At 39.6% G+C, this 19,960-nt stretch overlaps 1 protein-coding gene across 2 annotated transcripts in view; it reads left to right on the top strand.

The window, feature by feature from the left end:
- LGR5 (leucine rich repeat containing G protein-coupled receptor 5) overlaps positions 1-19,960 on the top strand; it is a 127,988-nt gene that overhangs the window by 37,958 nt on the left and 70,070 nt on the right. For both annotated transcript variants that reach the window (XM_048835781.2, XM_048835782.2), the window contains exon 2: positions 16,948-17,019. In XM_048835781.2, the coding sequence (XP_048691738.1) occupies positions 16,948-17,019 (72 nt within the window). The remainder of the gene's footprint in view (positions 1-16,947; positions 17,020-19,960) is intronic.

The following is a 19,960-nucleotide window of genomic DNA, read 5'->3' as shown; positions in this document are numbered from 1 at the left end:
AATCTGGCTCATACTATGCAGTTGTGTTGTGCATAATTAGCCCAGTCACCAGTGTAACTGAAGACAGAGTTAATTTGGCCTATAATGTGCAATTTAGGAAACAAGCTATTTACAACTTTTAGATCTTTGTTTTAATCCTTCCAGTATTTGCAGACAAATCTTGGATTCTCTTCTGGGTAGCTCATAGTGTTTGTATTCTCTGAGATATTCTTCCCTTACTGGATTCTCTCCTCATTTAAAGCAACAGAAACTAAGAGTAGCTTCAATTAATTCACTGGACTCAACCTGCTGTAAACTTGGTGTGAGACAAGAGTTGGGCCCAAAAATTCTAAAGTGGACAAAGGTGTTGGTTCTTTCACAATAATTTTTTCCCCTAAATCTTTGCCAGGAGCTTGAGTGAAATGGATGTTAACAAAAACAACCAAAACACGAAGAGTTTTATACTTTCTGAAACCTGAGAAATTGTGAGCAGAAGGAATTTTAGCTGACTCAAGTAGGAGTAGGGAGGGAATATTATCTCTGTGTTTGGCACTGGTGCAACTGCTTCAGAAAGAGTGTGTCCAGTTCTGGTGCTCACAATTCAAGAAGATATTGACAACTTGGAGAGGATTCAGAGAAGAGCTATGAGAATGGTGAAAGGAATGGAAAACATGTCTTACAGTGAGAGACTGTTTATTTAGCTTAATAAAGAGAAGGTTAAGAGGTGCCTTGGTCACTGTTTATAAGTGCATACATGATGAACAAATATTTAATAATGGGCTCTTCAGTCTAGCAGACAAAGGTATAAGACAATACAATGGCTGGAAGTTTAAGCTGGACAAATTCAGAATGGAAATAATGCATACTTTTTTTAATAGTGAGGGTAATTAACCTTCAGACAATTTACAGAGGGCTGTGGCTGGATTCTCCATCACTGGCAATTTGTAAATCAAGATTTGATGTTTCTCTAAAACCTATGCTTCAGTTCAAACAGGAATTATTTTGTGAAAATTCTATGTCCTGTATCATGCAGGAGGTCAGACTAGATCATCACCGTAATCCTTGTGGCTTTAGAATCTATAAATTTTTACTCTGTCTCATCACTTATGAATGCCTACTGTTTCTCCAGACCTCTGGCAAAAACAGACTATACAAGACCTGATATTTTAATGTCAAAAACAGCCACAAAACACAAACAAACAAAAATATTCAAGCCTTCTGTATACCTCATAATAAAGGGTACTTGTTTTCCTGCTTGCTAATAGTCACCATAACATAATTAAATTTAATCTTCCTGTGGCGGGGAAGACACTATACCGGACCAACACTAGCATTTAATTTCAGAAAGGGAAACTACACAAAAATTAAGAGGTTAGCTAAACCGAAATTAAAAGGTACAGCACCAAAAGTAAAAACCCTGCAAGCCACATGGAAACTTTTTAAAGACACCATAATAGAGGCTCAACTTAAATGTATACACCAAATTAAAAAATATAGTAAGAGAACCAAAAAAAGAGCTACCCTGGCTAAACAATAAAGTAAAAGAAGCAGTGAGAGGCAAAAAGGCATCCTTTCAAAAGGGAGGTTACATTCTAATGAGGAAAATAGATAGGAGCATAAACTCTGGCAAATGAAGTGTAAAAATATAATTAGGAAGGCCAAAAAAGAATTTGAAGAACAGCTAGCCAGAAACTAATAGCAAAAATTTTTTTACATTCATCAGAAGCAGAAAGCCTGCTAAACAGCCAGTGGGGCTGCTGGACAATCGAGATGCTAAAGACGCACTTAAGGATGATAAGGCCATTGTGGAGAAACTAAATGAATTCTTTGCATCGGTCTTCATAGTTGAGGATGTGAGGAAGATTCCCAAACCTGAGCCATTCTTTTTAGGTGACAAATCTGAGGAACTGTCCCAGATTGAGGTGTCATTAGAGGTGGTTTTGGAACAAATTGATAAACCAAACAGTAATAAGTCACCAGGACCAGATGTATTCACCCAAGAGTTCTGAAGGAACTCAAAAGTGAAATTGCAGAACTACTAACTGTCGTCTGTAACCTATCATTTAAATCAGCTTCTGTATCAAACGGCTGGAGGATAGCTAATGTGACGCCAATTTTTAAAAAGGACTCCATAGGTGACCCCAGCAATTACAGGCCGGTAAGTCTGACTTCAGTACTGGGCAAACTGGTTGAAACTATAAGAACAAAATTATCAGACACGTAGATGAACATAATTTGTTGGGGGAAGAGTCAACATGGCTATAGTAAAGGGAAATTATGCCTCACCAATCTACTAGAATTCTTTGAGAGGGTCAACAAGCATGGGGACAAGGGGGATCCAGTGGATATAGTATACTTAGATTTTCAGAAAGCCTTTGACAAGGTCCCTCACCAAAGGCTCTCAAGCAAAGTAAGCAGTCATGGGATAAGAGGGAAGGTTCTCTCATGGATTGGTAACTGGCTAAAAGATAGGAAACAAAGGGTAGGAATAAATGGTCAGTTTTCAGAATGGAGAGAGGTAAATAGTGGTGTCCCCCAGAGGTCTGTACTGTGCCCAGTCCTATTCACCATATTCATAAATGATCTGAAAAAAGGGGTAAACAGTGAGGTGGCAAAAGTAGCAGATGATACAAAACTACTTAAAGAAAAGGAGTACTTGTGGCACCTTAGAGACTAACCAATTTATTTGAGCATGAGCTTTTGTGAGCTACAGCTCACTTCATCGGATGCTGTAGCTCACAAAAGCTCATGCTCAAATAAATTGGTTAGTCTCTAAGGTGCCACAAGTACTCCTTTTCTTTTTGCAAAGACAGACTAACACGGCTATTACTCTGAAAACTACTTAAGATAGTTAAGACCCAGGCAGACTGCAAAGAGCTACAAAAGGATCTCTCAAAACAGAGTGACTGGGCAACAAAATGTCAGATGAAACTCTATCTCGATAAATGCAAAGTAATGCACATTGGAAAACATAATCCCAACTATACATATAAAATGATGGGGTCCAAATTAGCTGTTACCACTCAAGAAAGAGATCTTGGAGTCATTGTGGATAGTTCTCTGGAAACATCCACTCAATGTACAGCAGCAGTCAAAAGAGCAAACAGAATGTTGGGAATCATTAAGAAAGGTATAGATAATAAGACAGAAAATATCATACTGCCTCTATAAAAATCCACGGTACGCCCACATCTTGAATACTGCATGCAGATATGGTTGCCCCATCTCAAAATTTATTAGGAGTATGGAACAGCTTCCATATGAGGAGAGATTAATAAGACTGAGACTTTTCATCTTGGAAAAGAGACGGCTAAGGGGGAATATGTTAGAGGTCTATAAAATCATGACTGGTGTGGAGAAAGTAAATAAGGTAGTGTTGTTTGCTCCTTCACATAACACAAGAACTAGGGTCCACCAAATGAAATTAATAGGCAGCAGGTTTAAAACAAACAGAAGGAAGTATTTTTTCACACAGTGCACAGTCAACCTGTGGAACTCCTTGCCAGAGGATGTTGTGAAGGTCAAGTCTATAACAGGGTTTAAAAAGAACTAGATAAATTCATGGAGTATAGGTCCATCAATGGCTATTAGCCAGGATGGGCAGGGATGGTGTCCCTAACCTCTGTTTGCCAGAAGCTGGGAATGGGCGACAGGAATGGATCACTTGAAGATTACCTGTTCTGTTTATTCCCTCTGGGGCACCGGGCATTGGCCACTGTCGGAAGACAGGACACTGGGCTAGATGGACCTTTGGTCTGATCCAGTATGGCTGCTCTTATGCTCTTAGAGGTCACTCTATACATTTGAACAGGAGAAATAGGGATTCTGTGCTGCTTGAGAAGTATATTTTATTTAGAAAGGCAGAAATACAAATTATATAAATACTATTTTAAAAAATAATACTAAATACTACTTGAGGAACAAATCTCATTCTTTTCTCACTTAATCGGCTCTGCCTGCTACTGTGTGTTACAATATTCCACTATTTAAGCCTTGTAATATATTAGCTAAGTACAATAAATGATTGACACCCCAGGGTATTTTTGTAACATACCCTGATAATTATTGCCTACCATGTTGAGTTATCAACTTCAAGTGAACAGCCATGTAGCAGATCTGAACGGAAATGGATGATTTTATGACAGTAAGCATCATGCATTTGATACTTAGAAAAAGCAGAGTGCTAAAATCTTGGCACCTAAAATAAAATGTCAGGTACCTGTCAGATTAATTCAGAACTCTGTGTGTTTTATCTGATCTTTGATCTTTACTTTCTTTTTTACGCTAATTATTTGTTCTGCTCTGCTCCCTCTGCTGGAGTCTTGGCTAAACTGAATGGCAAAATTGTTTCCTGAAAAGATTAATCATGCATGAAGTGTTTGCTTTACAAATGTTCCACAGTCCAGATTTAAGTAAGCCTTTGATACCCATTTATATCAGAAAAGGGCCTACAATGTACAAGAATATGTGCTGTTTAAAATGACTATATTGCAAAGCTTCTGCAATAAGAGTTTGCTCTTGGATGTACCTGAGCAACTCTATTGACAGGTGTAATGAAAAGCAGAATTTGAATCAAAGTGTTTTATAATATCTCTGTTTTTAGAGTGGTAGCCATGTTAGTCTGTATCAGCAAAAACAACGAGGAGTCTTCATGGCACCTTAGAGACTAACAAATGTATTTGGGCATAAGCTTTCATGGGCTAAAACCCACTTCATCAGATGCATGGCATGAAAAATACAGTCAGCAGTATATATATTACAGCACATGAAAAGATGGGAGATGGGAGTTGCCTTACCAAGTGGGGGGTCAGTGCTAACGAGGCCAATTCAATTCAATAGGCCGCTTCCACCTTGATTGAATTGGCCTCATTAGCACTGACCCCTCACTTGGTAAGGCAACTCCCATCTTTTCATGTGCTGTAATATATATACTGCTGACTGTATTTTTCACGCCGTGCATCTGATGAAGTGGGTTTTAGCCCAGGAAAGCTTATGCCCAAATACATTTGTTCATCTCTAAGGTGCCACAAGAACTCCTTGTTGTTATCTCTGTTTTCGTTTGTGTTAAATTCAGTCCTGATTTGATAGGAATGGTTTATCTGGGTCAGTTATGTGGTATTCACATGATGGGTTCAACTATGTCTAGCCCTTTGTGAGGGCACAAAGCAAGGGAAAGGGTGTAAAGAGCATTTCTCATGTAGCTTCCCCTCTCTCCAGGAATCTCCACAATGGGCCAGATCCTCCTCATTGGCTTCAGTGGAGCTACAATGATTTACACCACCTGAGGATGTGGCCCATGGCCTCCTCCAGGAAAGTGATGTTGCTGGAACTAGCATCTCTGGAGGGAACAGGGACAGGTAGGGGGGAAATACATGCTGCTTTCCAAGGATGGTGTTAATCAGCAGCTACTAAAGTTAGACATTTATAAATCAGCAAGTCCAAATAACCTGCACCCAAGAGTTATTAAAAGAGCTGGCTGAGGAGCTCGCAGGATCATTAATGCTGATTTTCAATAAGTTTTGGAACACTATAAATGGAAAATCCAGGTAATTACAGGCTTGTCAGTCTGACACTGATCCCAGGAATAATAATGGAATGACTGATACAGGCCTCTATTAATGAAGGTTGAAAGGAAGGTAATATAATTCATGCAAATCAGTGAGGTTATGGAAAATAGATCCTGTCAAACTAACTTGATCTCTTGTCCTGATAAGATTAAAAAAATTGTTGATAAAAGTAATAATGTTGATGTAATATATTTAGACTTCTGTAGGGCATTTCATTTGATACCACACAACGTTTTGCTTAAAAAATTAGAACAATATAAAATTAACCTGACACTCATTAAATGGATTAAAAGCTGGCAAACCGATAGGTCTCAAATAGAATTGTAAATGGAGAATCATCATTGAGCAGATATGTTTCCAATGGGGTCCCCTCAGGGGTCAGTTCTTGGCCCTATGGTATTTAACATATTTCTAATGGTCTGGAAGCAAACATAAAATCACCACTAATTAAGTTTGCAGATGACACAAAAATTAGGGGAGTGGTACATAATGAAGAGGACAAGGCTCTGATACTTAGTGATCTGGATCATCTAGTAAGCGGGGAACAAGCAAACACTGTTCATTTTAATATGGATAAATGTATATGTATACATCTAGGAACAAAGATTGTGGGCTGTACTGACAGAATGGTAAGCAGCAATTCTGAAAAATATTTAGAGGTCATGGCAGATAATCAGCTAAACATGAGCTCCCCGTGTGCAACAGTGTTGTAAGAAGAGCTAGTGTGATCCTTGGATGCATAAACAGGCTGATCTCGAGTAGGAGCAGAGAAGTTATTTTACCTCTGTATTTGGCACTGGTGCAACTGCTGTTGGAATACTGTGTCCAGTTCTGGTGTCCACAGTTCAAGAAGGATGTTGATTAACTGGAGAGCGTCCAGAGAAAAGTCATGATAATGATTAAAGGATTGGAAAACGAGGAGTGACTTGATCACAGTTTATAAGTACCTACCTGGGAAACAAAAAATTGATAATAGGCTCTTCAATCTAGCAGAGAAAAGTATAAAATGATCCAAAAGCTGGAAGTTGAAGCTAGGTAAATTCAGACCAGAAATAAGGCATCATTTTTTAACAGTGGGGTATTAACCATTGGAACAATTTACCAAGAGTTGTGGTCAGTGGCAATTTTTAAATCAACATTCGGTGTTTTTCTAAAAGAGATGCTCTAGGAATTATTTTGGGGACGTTCTATGGCCTATGTTATACAGGAGGTCAGAATGTTTGATCACAATAGTCCCCTTCTGGCCTTGGAATCTATAAATCTATGAAAAGCTGAGATTTCCCCCTCACCTGTTAGTCAGGAGCACACACATATCCCTCATTATGAGAGCTCTCCTAATGCAACAACCGAGTCTCATTTACCTTTTTAGCATACATTTTAATGCAAACTCTCTTTGTGCAAACTCTACATTTTAAATACTTGAATAACGACAGCCTTCTGTAAAAAATCAACTTCTTATGCTACCTATCCTTCCTGCTGTTGATTAAAAAAACTTACATAATGGGCTCAGTTATCGATCTTTGGTTATTCTAAAATGTTACTGCAAGTGTGGCTGAATTTTTAAATATTTAGCTTTTTGTTTAGATTGTTTCTGTTACCAGTGTACAGAAAGGCAGAAGTAGTCATGCTATTTCCATTTTTTAGTTATTCTAAAAATCTCTGTAGACAGTGTATTCAAGATGTGTACTGCATCTCTATCTTAAATATTTCTCCCTGCAAAACTGCTAAATTCTAGAACAAGATTTTCCCAAATACTAAGGTTGAATCCTTTGGTGGAAAAACACATTTTTACCATAGATTTTCAATGGAATCCCAGTAAAAATTGCAGATGTAGTGTGAAGTCAGCTCTGAGAATAAATACTATAATTTAATTGTCAGGAAGTTCTTACAGCACTTATTTATATGATCAGACTTGCTTCTGTGGGGTTATGAACTTAGATATTTGGCAATGTAATATCACTGCTTATTTGCATATTCATTTTGGAAGACACTGTAAAGAGGTAATTAAAATAAAAGTTATGCTAGCTTTATGTCGATAGACTCTAATGAATTATCTATCATCATCTATGATGGGAGGTTGTATTCTAGATGCCTGTTGGCAATAGTATTATAGAGTAGGCAATGTGCTCCAGTGGATTCAGTGACAAAGACTTGTATTTTGTTCTTACCCTGCCTTTAACCTGCCAAATGATCTTGGGCAAGTCATGTTGCCAGTGTGCCTCAGTTTCCCCAGTGCTGTGTAAGAGCTAAGTATTATTGCCATAGTGTTGGCAAACCAAATATAAATACTTTGGACAACAATAATGTTTAATCTTACTTTTAATATCTGTGATGATGGATTTGCATTAAAGACCGGCATATTTTGAGAAGTTAAAGTACTCCATCATAGTATTAGGTAGCTGTTAAAGTAGTCTGCCCATAGTAAAAGTACAGCAATACTGTGTTCAAAAGGTGGGAATATCTTGGAAACATCATTACCATGTATAAGGCAATATCCAATTTAATTGAGAGTGGATTGCTTGGGTAGCTGTTCCTAGTCACTGAGAATGGGTTGTATCATCTTGTCAGTGTTTTGACCTGAGGCTGTTTTATTTTTCAAAGACTTCCATAAAAATAATCATTAGTACATTATATTAGGCTAATGAAAGCCCAAGGCGAAAAAATTAACAGCAATAACAGTATTTCCTCTTGACTATTTATACAAATTATGCTTCAGCTTAACTTGTTAAAAGTTTGTGAGGATATAAATGTAAAAAATTGGTAAGTTGCAAAATGCATTTTCTCTGTAATACTGAGTTTCGCTAGACTAGTCTGGTGATGGATAAAAAGAGTTTGTAATGTTCTGTTTTTAAAAATATATTCTAATGGCAGATGAACAGTTTTCCAAAAGTCATTGGAAGCCATGCATGTATCCCAGGATAGATTTTTGCCCTCGTTTAATAGACGTAAATGCATTTTAGAAAATCAATCTTCAGAGATGAATTGTCTCCAGTAATATCAGCTAATAATAGACTAGTAGCTTGGCCTCCAACTAAAGCCTTCTCTAGCATATGTTGAAAGCTAGTTAAACTCCCAGACTCCAGCAAAACAAGTTAAATTATCTTGTACAGCTTGTTTTAAGTATGGTAATTGGTAACTGAAGATTCTTCATTATGCCTAAAGGAAGACAATAAATAAAGAAATCTGGAAAAAATATCTTTTATTTTTATTCATGCTCCTGGACCATACCTCTTCTTGCAATGTTTGCAGGTTTGGCACCATTTGGTGAACACTCAAGATCTGCTGGAATCTTTAAACAGACAAGTTGACCATTTCTATGGTGCAGTTTGAAATACCTATCGTTTTTCAAAAACAACTTTCCACAAAAATGTCTCCTGCTTTCCACAAAGGGAATTCCTCTCCCTGCAGCCCTAATTACTAGCCAGAAATGCAGAATAGGTAATATTCAGTCAGGGGCACTGGAACAATTTGTATAGTGTGGGTGCTGAGAGCCATTGAACCAAAATGTAAACCCTGTGTATAATGGAAACCACTTCAAGCCAGGAGATGCTGCAGCACTTCCCACACCGCTAGTTCCAGCACCTATGTATTCAGTGCTGGAGCAGTGACCGGCCTAACATATGACAACTCTGGGCCTTTCACTGCTAGAAATGGGAAATTTATAGCAATAGAATATGGGGGTTCTCAACTTCCTTGTGAGATACATGGCACTTGCTTCTATCTTTGAAAGTGGCAATAAATTGGAGACATTTTTATATCTAGAAAAATGGTGGTTTGAGATGTTTTAAATGTATAGTAGATTTTCCTCAGCTTCTGAACCATTCAGCTGAACTCAAGGAATGTGTCTGTGTTTCTACAGTGCCTAGCACAACGGTACTCTGTTTTTGACTGGGCCCTCTAGACTCTACTGTAATTACAAATACCTAGTAATAATGGCTAAGACACTTGGATTTAGAAGGACACAAGAAATAGTCCTTGAATAACTTTCCTGTAAAGTATGTGGCCTATGTACAATAATGTGATGGTGTGGTAGACTAGAACATTCTAACCACATTCATTTTGAGTGACTTTCATAACTCACTTACGGCTTCACTACTTGTGAGTAGTGTGCCCATCCCAAACTTATGCTAATGAAACCTTTTTACCACATCGTGCATTGTATAGTCTAGATCAGTGGTTCCCAGACTTGTTCCACCACTTGTGCAGGGAAAGCCCCTGGCAGGCCGCACCAGTTTGTTTACCTGCCGCGTCTGCAGGTTCGGCCGACGGCGGCTCCCAGTGGCCGCGCCGCAGTTCGGTGCTCCAGTGCCAATGGGAGCTGCTGGAAGCGGCAGCCAGTACGTCCCTTGTCCCGCGCCGCTTCCAGCAGCTCCCATTGGCCTGGAGCAGCGAACCGCGGCCACTGGGAGCCGCGATTGTCCGAACCTGCGGACACGGCAGGTAAACAAACCGGTGCAGCCTGCCAGGGGCTTTCCCTGCACAAGCAGCGGAACAAGTTTGGGAACCACTGGTCTATATTACGTGTGTGTGGATGCACACTCACACACAGAGGATATGCCTACACTTCAAGATGGAAGGTGTAATTTCCAGCTTGAGTAGATGTACTCATACTAGCTCTCATCAAGCTGGCATGCTAAAAAAGACTCTCGCTGCGGCAGCACACGTGGTGGGATGAGCTAGCTGCCCCAAGTACATGCCTAGAGTCTTGGACAGGCATGCACTTGGGGCACCTAGTCCCTCCCATCACTTGCATTGCTGTAGCTATGCTCTAGTTCACTAGCTCAATGAGAGCTAGCACAAGTATATTTCCTTGAGCTAGGGATTACACCCCCAGCTCAAAAGTATAGATATATCCTGACCATTAGAAGGAAGGACCTGGATTTCCCTTTGTCTCAAACACTTGGATGGCTATATGGAGAATGCTGAAAAGGTTTTAAAAGTGAGGGGAAATTCATAAATTTGGAAAGAAGTGACAGTGAAGGAGTTGGCCATTGAAGGCGATCACAGACTTGTGACTAAACTTTTAAAGGGTTTATTTGTGCAGTTGAATTACAAAATGCATGCAAAATAATCCTGACTGAGCATGCAGTTACCTAGTTTGATAGTGTTCAATGACAGGAATTGCATGTGAAAATTTGGTGCTCATTTTGAATGTTGACAGTCTTCAAAAATTTAGCCCTTGACATTGTAAATCAGCAAAGAGGAAAATCTATTCATACCTTAGGTGCACCTGCTGGGAAAGAAACCCTTGAATTTAGATTAATTAGATTGAGATGTGACTACCATTCCTGGGGATCCTCCACAGTCTATTTTGAGCTGAGCTAAGGCTCAGTCTCCCTCTTTGCAGGTGCAAAATGAGTTCATATCTGAGCACATGTGCCTTTCAGCTACCAGGTTGCGTGTGTAAGTCAGGTAGTTATAGGCTCAAATACCCAAACTTGCACCCCAATTTTGGTTTCTAGTGCTATCCTTCTGAAAATTTAGCCCTTGATATTCAGAAGGATTTCCTACAGAAAATGTTACTCAATGCCTATAGGGACTCCTAGCAATTCAGATGTGTTTGGAAGTAATTTAATTACTACACTGGTGGCAGACTGGCACAGGGTATGATTAAGAAAGATATCACTGCAACGAGTACTGTTGCCTCTGCAATTATTCATGCAAATCTTTGTATTTTCTGCAAAGACATGGTTTGTTCCCTGACATGTCACTATTCCTAGACAACTCCTGGATAACTGGTTTGAGAATTCAGACTGATGGGCTGCTGCTGTTTTTGTTCCTCACTCTCTCTCAAATTAGCTCTTGCCATTTGAGGTACTCTAGCCTAATTTAGTGGTGCATTAATTTAAAAATGTTTCTGTCCGATGTTCTTCACATTATGGGCCAAATACTGCCTTCAGCATTTATTCTCATGGCAGAATTCCCATGGATGTCAGAGGGAGTTGCACATGTATTTTAATGGTAATACAGGGCATTATGTTTCCCTATTGTAAAAAATATGTTAAAAGGATTGTGGGATTCTAATAATTGTAAGTTTAACTATATTTTGTATGTTTTCTTTATCGTTGTAGCAAGCAAGAGCCTGTCAAATTTGAACATAAATGCTTGTGGCTTTAGTTATTTTGTTTCAAGTGTATGAATTTGAAAATGTATAGATTTTGGGCCAGATCCATAGCTTTGTTGAAGTCAGTTGAGGATTTGGTCCTTTAATTTGAAGTTCTGTTTCATCATGACATTGAAAATACTATTTTACAAGCACCCACCATTCTCTCTTCTCTTCAAGCAAGAGCCAGACCTGCCCTGTTGCTGACAAGCTAGCATGGCGATCGAGCGGGGAGGGGGGGGCCCAGGGGACCCAGAAAATGCATACTTTGAAAAAAGAACCCTGCTGGTACAGACCAGAGTTCCATAAGACAATCCAAAGCACTCTTTACTACTTTTCTCAATAGGAGCAATGCATAGGACCACTGTTCACCAGCTAGCTCTTAGTGCTGATAACGGCATTCATGCTCCCTATCTCAACCGATAGACATGTTCCTTGTCCTGAAATCTATGCCCTCTGGGAACATGATCCGAACCCTGGCAGGTTAACTGGGAGCCTCCTTTATTGGTCCCTTTGGGCACTATCAAGAATTTGTGTTTGGCTGCCCAAACTCTACGAGTTTCCTGAATTGCTGGTATGACCTTCTGTGGCTGCCTACGTTAACTCGACAGGCCCAATTGTGGAACTGATACTCACATAAGTAGTCCCGTCGACTTCACTGGGATTTCTCTCATGCATAGGTGCTCACCAGTAAGAGTAAGGGTTGTGCAGTCTTGCCGAATCACTACACACAGTGGCAGGAATTAGCCCAAATGGCAGACAGGCTAATTGGACTTTATAGAGGACATTTTTAGTGTGTAGAGGCTCTGGTGCATGCACAAAATGTGCTCCCCACAGCCTCCATGTATGGAGGTGCTTGTCTGGCTAGCTGGAGGAAAAGGGTTGTTTTTTCCTTTAAGGACCACCCCTTACAACAGGGGGATGAGGGGGAAGTGTAAAGGGATGGATAGGACAGGCAGGAAACAGCTGGGCCCAAATTTAGGGGAGGATCACTGCCCTTCCTGCTGACTAGAAGAGTGAGGGAGCATTTATACCCCATGCAACCCGAGAGAATCCCTCTTTTTACCAGGATTGGGTTGGCAACACCCACCCACCCATGAATTTGCAAAAGGACTAGTTTCAGAGTAGCAGCCATGTTAGTCTGTATTCGCAAAAAGAAAAGGAGTACTTGTGGCACCTTAGAGACTAACCAATTTATTTGAGCATAAACTTTCGTGAGCTACAGCTCACTTCATCGGATGCACCTTAGAGACTAACCAATTTATTTGAGCATAAGCTTTCGTGAGCTACAGCTCACTTCATCGGATGCATACTGTCCACAGTATGCATCCGATGAAGTGAGCTGTAGCTCACGAAAGCTTATGGTCAAATAAATTGGTTAGTCTCTAAGGTGCCACAAGTACTCCTTTTCTTTTTGCAAAAGGACTAGGTTACCTCATGACCAACTGTGGGCATTATGGTAGTTGCCCTTTTTTCCTGGAGACTGGGAAGGAATTTTTCCATAATAGCTGGGTTGGGCAGGGTGGATTTTTTTCACAGTAGGTCTGGGACCCAGTGGGGTGGGCAGGGGGGTTAGGTTATAATATCTCAACTTAGTATGTGAAACTTGTGGTGGATGTCCAGTGTGGGTACTCGGTATGGAAGGGATATGGTTATCCGATAAAATGAATTAGAAAAGGGTTTGAAGAAAAGCATCCTGTAAGGAAGTTGAATAAGAGGAGGGTTTTTTATTTTTATTTTATTTTTTAATTTTTTTAAGCCTTTTAAAAGGAGCTAAGAAAGGGGGTCTTGGGACTCCTACATCTGGAGCAGTGGGGAGAGGAGCCCCCTTTCGCCTCATACAAGGGCAGGACAGTAGGGATTGCAGGAATGGGTTGGCAGGGACCAGACTGGAGATAGTATGGAAATGATTAAGGAAATGATGATGACCTGCATGGTACAATTTGTTACCAGATGCTCCCAGATATTTTAAGTGAATAAAGTTGTGGCCTAATTAAACCATATCCATTGCCACTCTTTCTGTCTGACTTCCAGCATGGCTGGACAAGTGATATAAGTGGCCCAAAGGAGTAACCTGCTTCTAAATACAACTGCCTGTGCAAATGGGTAATTGCATATGGCAGTAGAGGCCCAAACTTAGGTGTGCACCAGGGCTTCCATTCTATTGAAAAATGGATCACGTAAGGCTTTATTGGGCAAGTATGTAAGTAATGTGCTTCCATGAGGTATGCATTTCTGTTGTTCTGTTAACTATGGGTAAACATATTTCATTGATAATATTTTGTGGTCCTGTTGCAGATAAATATCTTCTTGTTTTGTGTTCTGTTGTAAAAACAAAGAAGCCAAGAAAAGGCAGAAGAGGCAGTGTGGTGTGTATATACATACACACACACACACACAGAGAAAATGTTTATTTAACTAGTAGTTTTAAAGAAATTTCTAAAAGTTTGTGTATATTGGGAGTGACTGGTACTGTTCTGATGCATGTCCACAGCAGGAGCAAGGAATGAAAGCTGTTTGCCCATATTCTGACCATCTCTAAGACGATGCAGACAAGCCAGTCTGTAGGGTGCTTGTGACAGGTATCAGCTGCGCCCTAGGAGTTAAGATAGGTGAGGTCATCGGGGTTATACGTGTATCATCCCTGCTGTGCAGATTAATCCTGCTATTAAGAGGAATCAGTTAGTCAAGAGAGCTAGGTTTGGTCTGTGTTGGCCAGAGCTCACATTAAAGCTGTTTTTGGAGTATACCCAATATACGCACCTGTTTCCGGATGCATTACTCCTGTTTTCAGGTGTCCTTAGCATTTGGCCTTTAAAATATAAAATATGAGCAAGTATATTGTGACAGACCCAGACCAGTGGGGTACATGAATCTGGTAGAAGGCAAATATACTGGATGAAGTTTTCTGTTCCCTAAGTGACCAGAGCAGGGGCTGCGCTAAAGCAATCAGGAACCTGCTAGAACCAATTGAGACAGACAAGCTAATTAAGACACCTGGAGCCAATTAAGAACTTACTAGAATCAGTTATGGCAGGCAGACTAATCAGGACGCCTGGTTTAAAAAGGACCTCCCATCAGTTAGTGGAGGGTGTGCAAGGAGCAGGGAGTGAGAAGGCGTGCTGCTGGAGAACTGAGGAGTACAAGCGTGATCAGGCCTCAGAAGGAAGATCCTGCAGTGAGGATAAAGAAGGTGCTGGGGGGAGGCCAGGGGGAAGTAGCCCAGGGAGTTGGAGTTGTAGCTGTCATGCAGCTGATACAGAAGATGTAGACAGCTGCTATCTACAGGGCCCTGGGCTGGAACCCGGTGTAGAGGGCGTGCCCGGGTTCCCCCTCATTCCCTCAACTCCTGGTTGGACACAGGAGGAGTTGACCTGGTCTGTGAGGAACACCAGAAGGGAAGGTTTAATTTGGAAAGGGATCTGGCCTGTCCCCGACCCACTTGGAGGGACAACAGAGACTGTAGAGATCGTTCTCCATTTCCCCCATGCTGGCCGGTGATGAGGTTAGCTGAGTGAACGGCAGGTTTGAGCCTCTAGCAGAAGCGGCCAAACTGAGGGCTGCTGTGAACCTCTGAGTGAGCAAATGCTCCAAAAAATCGCAGGACCCACCAAGGCAGAGGAGGAACTTTATCACAATATTTATTTACAAAATCCCATTAAGACCTATGTAGAAAATGCATGCACCAACTGATTTTGCTTAACATAATGCTTTGTACCTTCTTATTTGTTAATCTATAATTCACTTGACTGATGGGATTTCAGCATCTATATTTTTGTTCCTTTGCCAAAATAAATCTTTTATTCCTTTGCCAAAATGAAAGGGTAGTCCCCTACCAATGGCATGAAAGAATTAGTTGATGAAATATTACAGTAAAAATGTGAATTAATAACTACACTGCTCCCTGATTGATCACTTTGATTTTAAAGTGAAGGTACAGAGGCCTACTTCTATGAGTGATTTGATAATGGTTGTGAAATATTAACATGGTTCCCTGTTATTTTAGATTCTGTACTCCAACTGTTTTTTTCAATCGTACATTTTCAGGGAAACATCAATACAGTAGAAGATCAAATATACTGAATTTAAAAGATTGATGGCTGAAAACATTTATTCTATACTGTGAAACAGGGTGTGATTAATGTGAATTTTAAATGTTCACATACATAAATTCAGATCATTTGCTTATCTCATGATCTCCCAGATGATGGAAAAGTAAAGTCAGTCATTGAAAAATAATATAAAATAACTTGATACTATTAGGGGCACTTTTAAATAACTTATTAAAAATGTGAGGTTAATAGGTAGCATAAATACTTACATCTAATATACAGGTCTGAAATATGTTTTGATTTTAACCATGCTGTTCCTATTTTAGGATGTCATCATATCTTGTCTACATTATTTTATTATGCAATCTCTTTTTCTACATTTACTTTTGTGGTAAGCCAACTCTGATGATACTGTAGAAGTATGGGAAAGACTGATAAAAACTATACAAAGAAAAACAGAATAAAATTTAATTACATGGAACTTAGCCTAAAACAGAAATTGATTGAGTTCTGACCAGAGCTTAGAAGGCTAGTGGTTTCCTGTGCCAGGAACTACTGTGGAACCCCACCAGGAAGTGTGCTACATAGCAGGATCACATTACACCCTTGTTTTATGGTTCATTTCACTTATTTAATGCAATCTGAGAACCTGTAAAAGGAGCATGTTAAAAAGAGGAATGTATTTTTACTCCATTTCTTTTAATCAAAATATTTATTTTTACAAGATACCTAAAGTAACTTAGGACAAAATCAATAGCATTGTACATCAGGTTATACTATAAAAGCAGTATATTCCATATTCATGAAATGTCAATAAAAATGCAAATTTCTTATTTTTGTACAGCTTAGTTTTTCTACTTTTAGTAACCCAAGAATATGCTACAGTCTTAAAACAACAAACGTATTTCCTTTCCTTTTATTTCTCCAAATAAATGGTAATATGGTATAGTGGTTTATTAAAGTAACTTCAACTAAAAAGATTGTTTAGCACACCAGCATATTTATAGAGCATGATAAAACACTCCTGAATCTTTGGAAAGTGGATGTGCTACAGCATATATTTTGTTTGACAAAGCTGTCTTCTTAAGAAAGAAAAATGTTTAAAATGCTAACTAGATAATGATTCATCAGTCATGGCAGAGGAACTAATTTTTGTTAATGTACTACTTAAAAATGTGTGGAATGAGCAGCTGGATACCACACTTGTGGCATGCCATACTAAGGCTCTGTCTGTTTTCCCCTACAGTGATCTCAGTATGAACAACATCACTAAGCTGCCCTCGAACCCCCTGCACAATCTCCGCTTCCTGGAAGAGCTGTAAGTATCATTGTATCCTTGAGGGGCATAGTCAGCACCAGACACATTCCTGTGTTTGTCTCTCATACGTACTGTGGGAACCAGATAAAACAGTGCAGGAAAGCTGTCAGCTCTGACACTTTGGGCACATGCGGAAACACTTAGTTGAAAAAACCAATTGCTTGTGATTCTGGAAATGCACTTGTAAAAGAGTTACCATGAGGCTACAACTTCTCTAGGCAGAGACAGAGCCAAACAAATTAAAAATTTTAAACAAGGGCTGTGTAAAAGAGCTGGATAGCTTTTTGGAAATAGTTAAGCAGCAGGATATTAAAAGTTTGAATACTGGCTCATGTTTATTAAAATAGCAAGTAAAGCTATAATCAAAACCTGCTGCCTGGTTCTGCCTATGTCAAGGACAATTGAGTCCACATTTCATAGCATCAAGGCTTCTTGTCCTAATCACTTTTAATTACTGTTTCCTTACTCTTAAATTTAGCATCCCTCAAGGCTGACTGTAAAACACCAAATCCTACAAAGATCTTAGAGCTATGCCATCCAGTACTGCAAAAGAAAAAACAATGTACAATGCAAAAACTAGCTAATGAAACACAGCTTCAAAAGAGGACTGGGATTGGAAGTGATGGTGACTAACCATAAGTGAAAGGCACTCTGTGTGCAGGAGACCTGGATGTGGCAGTGTCCTTAGTTATTATGATCTAGGCTTAAAAGTCATCTTCAAGCTCTCACTCCATAGTGTGATGGAGAATCAATGGCTAATGACCCATATACCTCGTAGGAAGAGGCTGACACTTGCAGTTACGGAAACTCTCTAAAAAGTTGATTAAAAGAACTATTTAGGCATCGGCCCCTGATGAATCATAGAAATGTAGGCGTTGAAGGGACTTTGATAGGCCATCTAGTCCAATCCCCTGCACTGAGGCAAGACTAAGCATATTACGTCTTAAAAACCTCCAATGATGGAGATTCCACAACTTGTCTAGGTAATTTGTTCCAGTGCTTAACTACCCTGACGTCTTCCTTTATTAGCCCCTAAAGCCAGGGCTCCATCTTTTTCTGATTTTTAACTGCTAGTACACCACAAAATCCACATGGGAAGTTATGATGGTACCTCCACACAAAAAATTCATTTTAAAGGTAAAGGAAATGTACAGTAGTAACCCTGTTTTCAGACTCCATTAAGCTAGACTATTACTTCAGAACTTTAGTGTCCTCACTAATGGCCAGTTATATGTTGCCACCTCATCCTTCAGACTGGCATTTCAAAAAGCAAAACAATGTGCATGTTAATAGTCAATGGAATTGCCCTCTGAAAGCTCAGAAGAGCAGCTGACGCCTCGTAAATCACTTTGAAAACTATTCCATTTACAAACAGTTTTCTTTTTTTCCTCCTCTGTCTTTCTTGTTTTATTACTACGAACATTTGCATGGAAACAAAGTATATCTTTTAAGCTTCGTCTGCTCCTTCTACTTATTGCCCAACTGTGATACTATAATGTGGCCACTACAAAGTATTATGATATCAAATACATATAAAGTGGGTTGTGCCACCAAAGCTCTGTTTCTAGATTTTGTGTTTTAGTTACTTCTAAACTTCCAACTTCCTCTAAACGGTCATAACCCTCCTAATGGTTTCATAGAATCATAGAATATCAGGGTTGGAAGGGACCTCAGAAGGTCATCTACTCCAACCCCCTTCTCAAAGCAGGACCAATCCCCAATTTTTGCCCCAAATGGCCCCCTCAAGGATTGAACTCACAACCCTGGGTTTAGCAGGCCAATGCTCAAACCACTGAGTTATCCCTCCCCCTTTCCAAGCCCCAAACTCTTTCCTTTTTTCCAGACACCTCAGAAATAAATGTTTTATTTTTCCCTGTAAACACAGAAGCTGATTCTCTCGATGTAGTAGGTTAGGGTGTTCACTGGCTTATACCATCACAGACCAAGGAATATGGCTCCAGTGGAAAAGTTCCCATTCTCTTTATTATTATTTTTTTCCTTTGGGACCCTTTCTTTTTCCCATGTTGATACATTCTCTCTTTCTACCAATTGCTGTTGTAATTGCTACCTATCCCAGTGTTAGGTAGGAGGGACATATGAGGCCTGGTTGTTACCCTTTTCTCTGAGGCCAAGCATGCTGCCTCTGAGATATCCCTAGTTTTCATTAGCATTGGGACATCAAAATTCTCAAGGATCCTTTGCAAAACTAGTCTCCTGCATGAGTCTTACAGTAACATGTTATAAAAATAAATAACATCTTGTAATATATCTGGTTAAGAAGACAATTCAGCATGAAGGATTATTGTATCAAAGAAGTTAGACATGTAAATGGCATATTAGCTCATCTAGTTTAGATCCTTACTAATACAGGATTATTCCCACTCCAGTCTGAATTTCAATGCTCTGAACACTGGGGCTTCCATTACTCTTTGGGAGATTATTCTGCAATATTAGTGCATTTCACTCACTGACAGAAGACTTTTCCAACATTTTCCTTCTTAATTTCTTTCTTACCATTACCCTTTGTCCCAAACTAAATAATTCTACTGCCTCCTCACTGCTAACACTGTTCAGCTATTTATACTATTATCATTTTCTGATTCTCTTAGCCAAGCTATAAAAAGTTAAATATTTATATTCAAATATATCCCAATAACGGCCCCACACTCTCTTTGAAACCCTACAATTGTGGCACTGAGGTCATCAAATGTATTTACTTATTATTTGTTTGGCACTGAAAACGTTCATACTGGATACCTCATTATGAGCCTGATTCAAAGCTCATTGAAGTCAGTAGGTGTCTTTCCATTGGCTTCAGCAGGCTTTGGATTAGACACTATGTAGAGGAAGTCACTATGCTTAAAAAGTGTTCTTTTCAACACTTTCAACTGTTCAGTAAATTAAGTACAAGAGTCCTTTTAGACAAACCTGTAAACAGAGC

This window comes from Caretta caretta, chromosome 1 (assembly GCF_965140235.1).
Source record: "Caretta caretta isolate rCarCar2 chromosome 1, rCarCar1.hap1, whole genome shotgun sequence".
Taxonomy (NCBI): Eukaryota; Metazoa; Chordata; order Testudines; family Cheloniidae; genus Caretta; species Caretta caretta.
The sequence above is the reverse complement of the archived record's forward strand: the minus strand, read 5'-3'. Positions and strand labels throughout refer to the sequence as shown.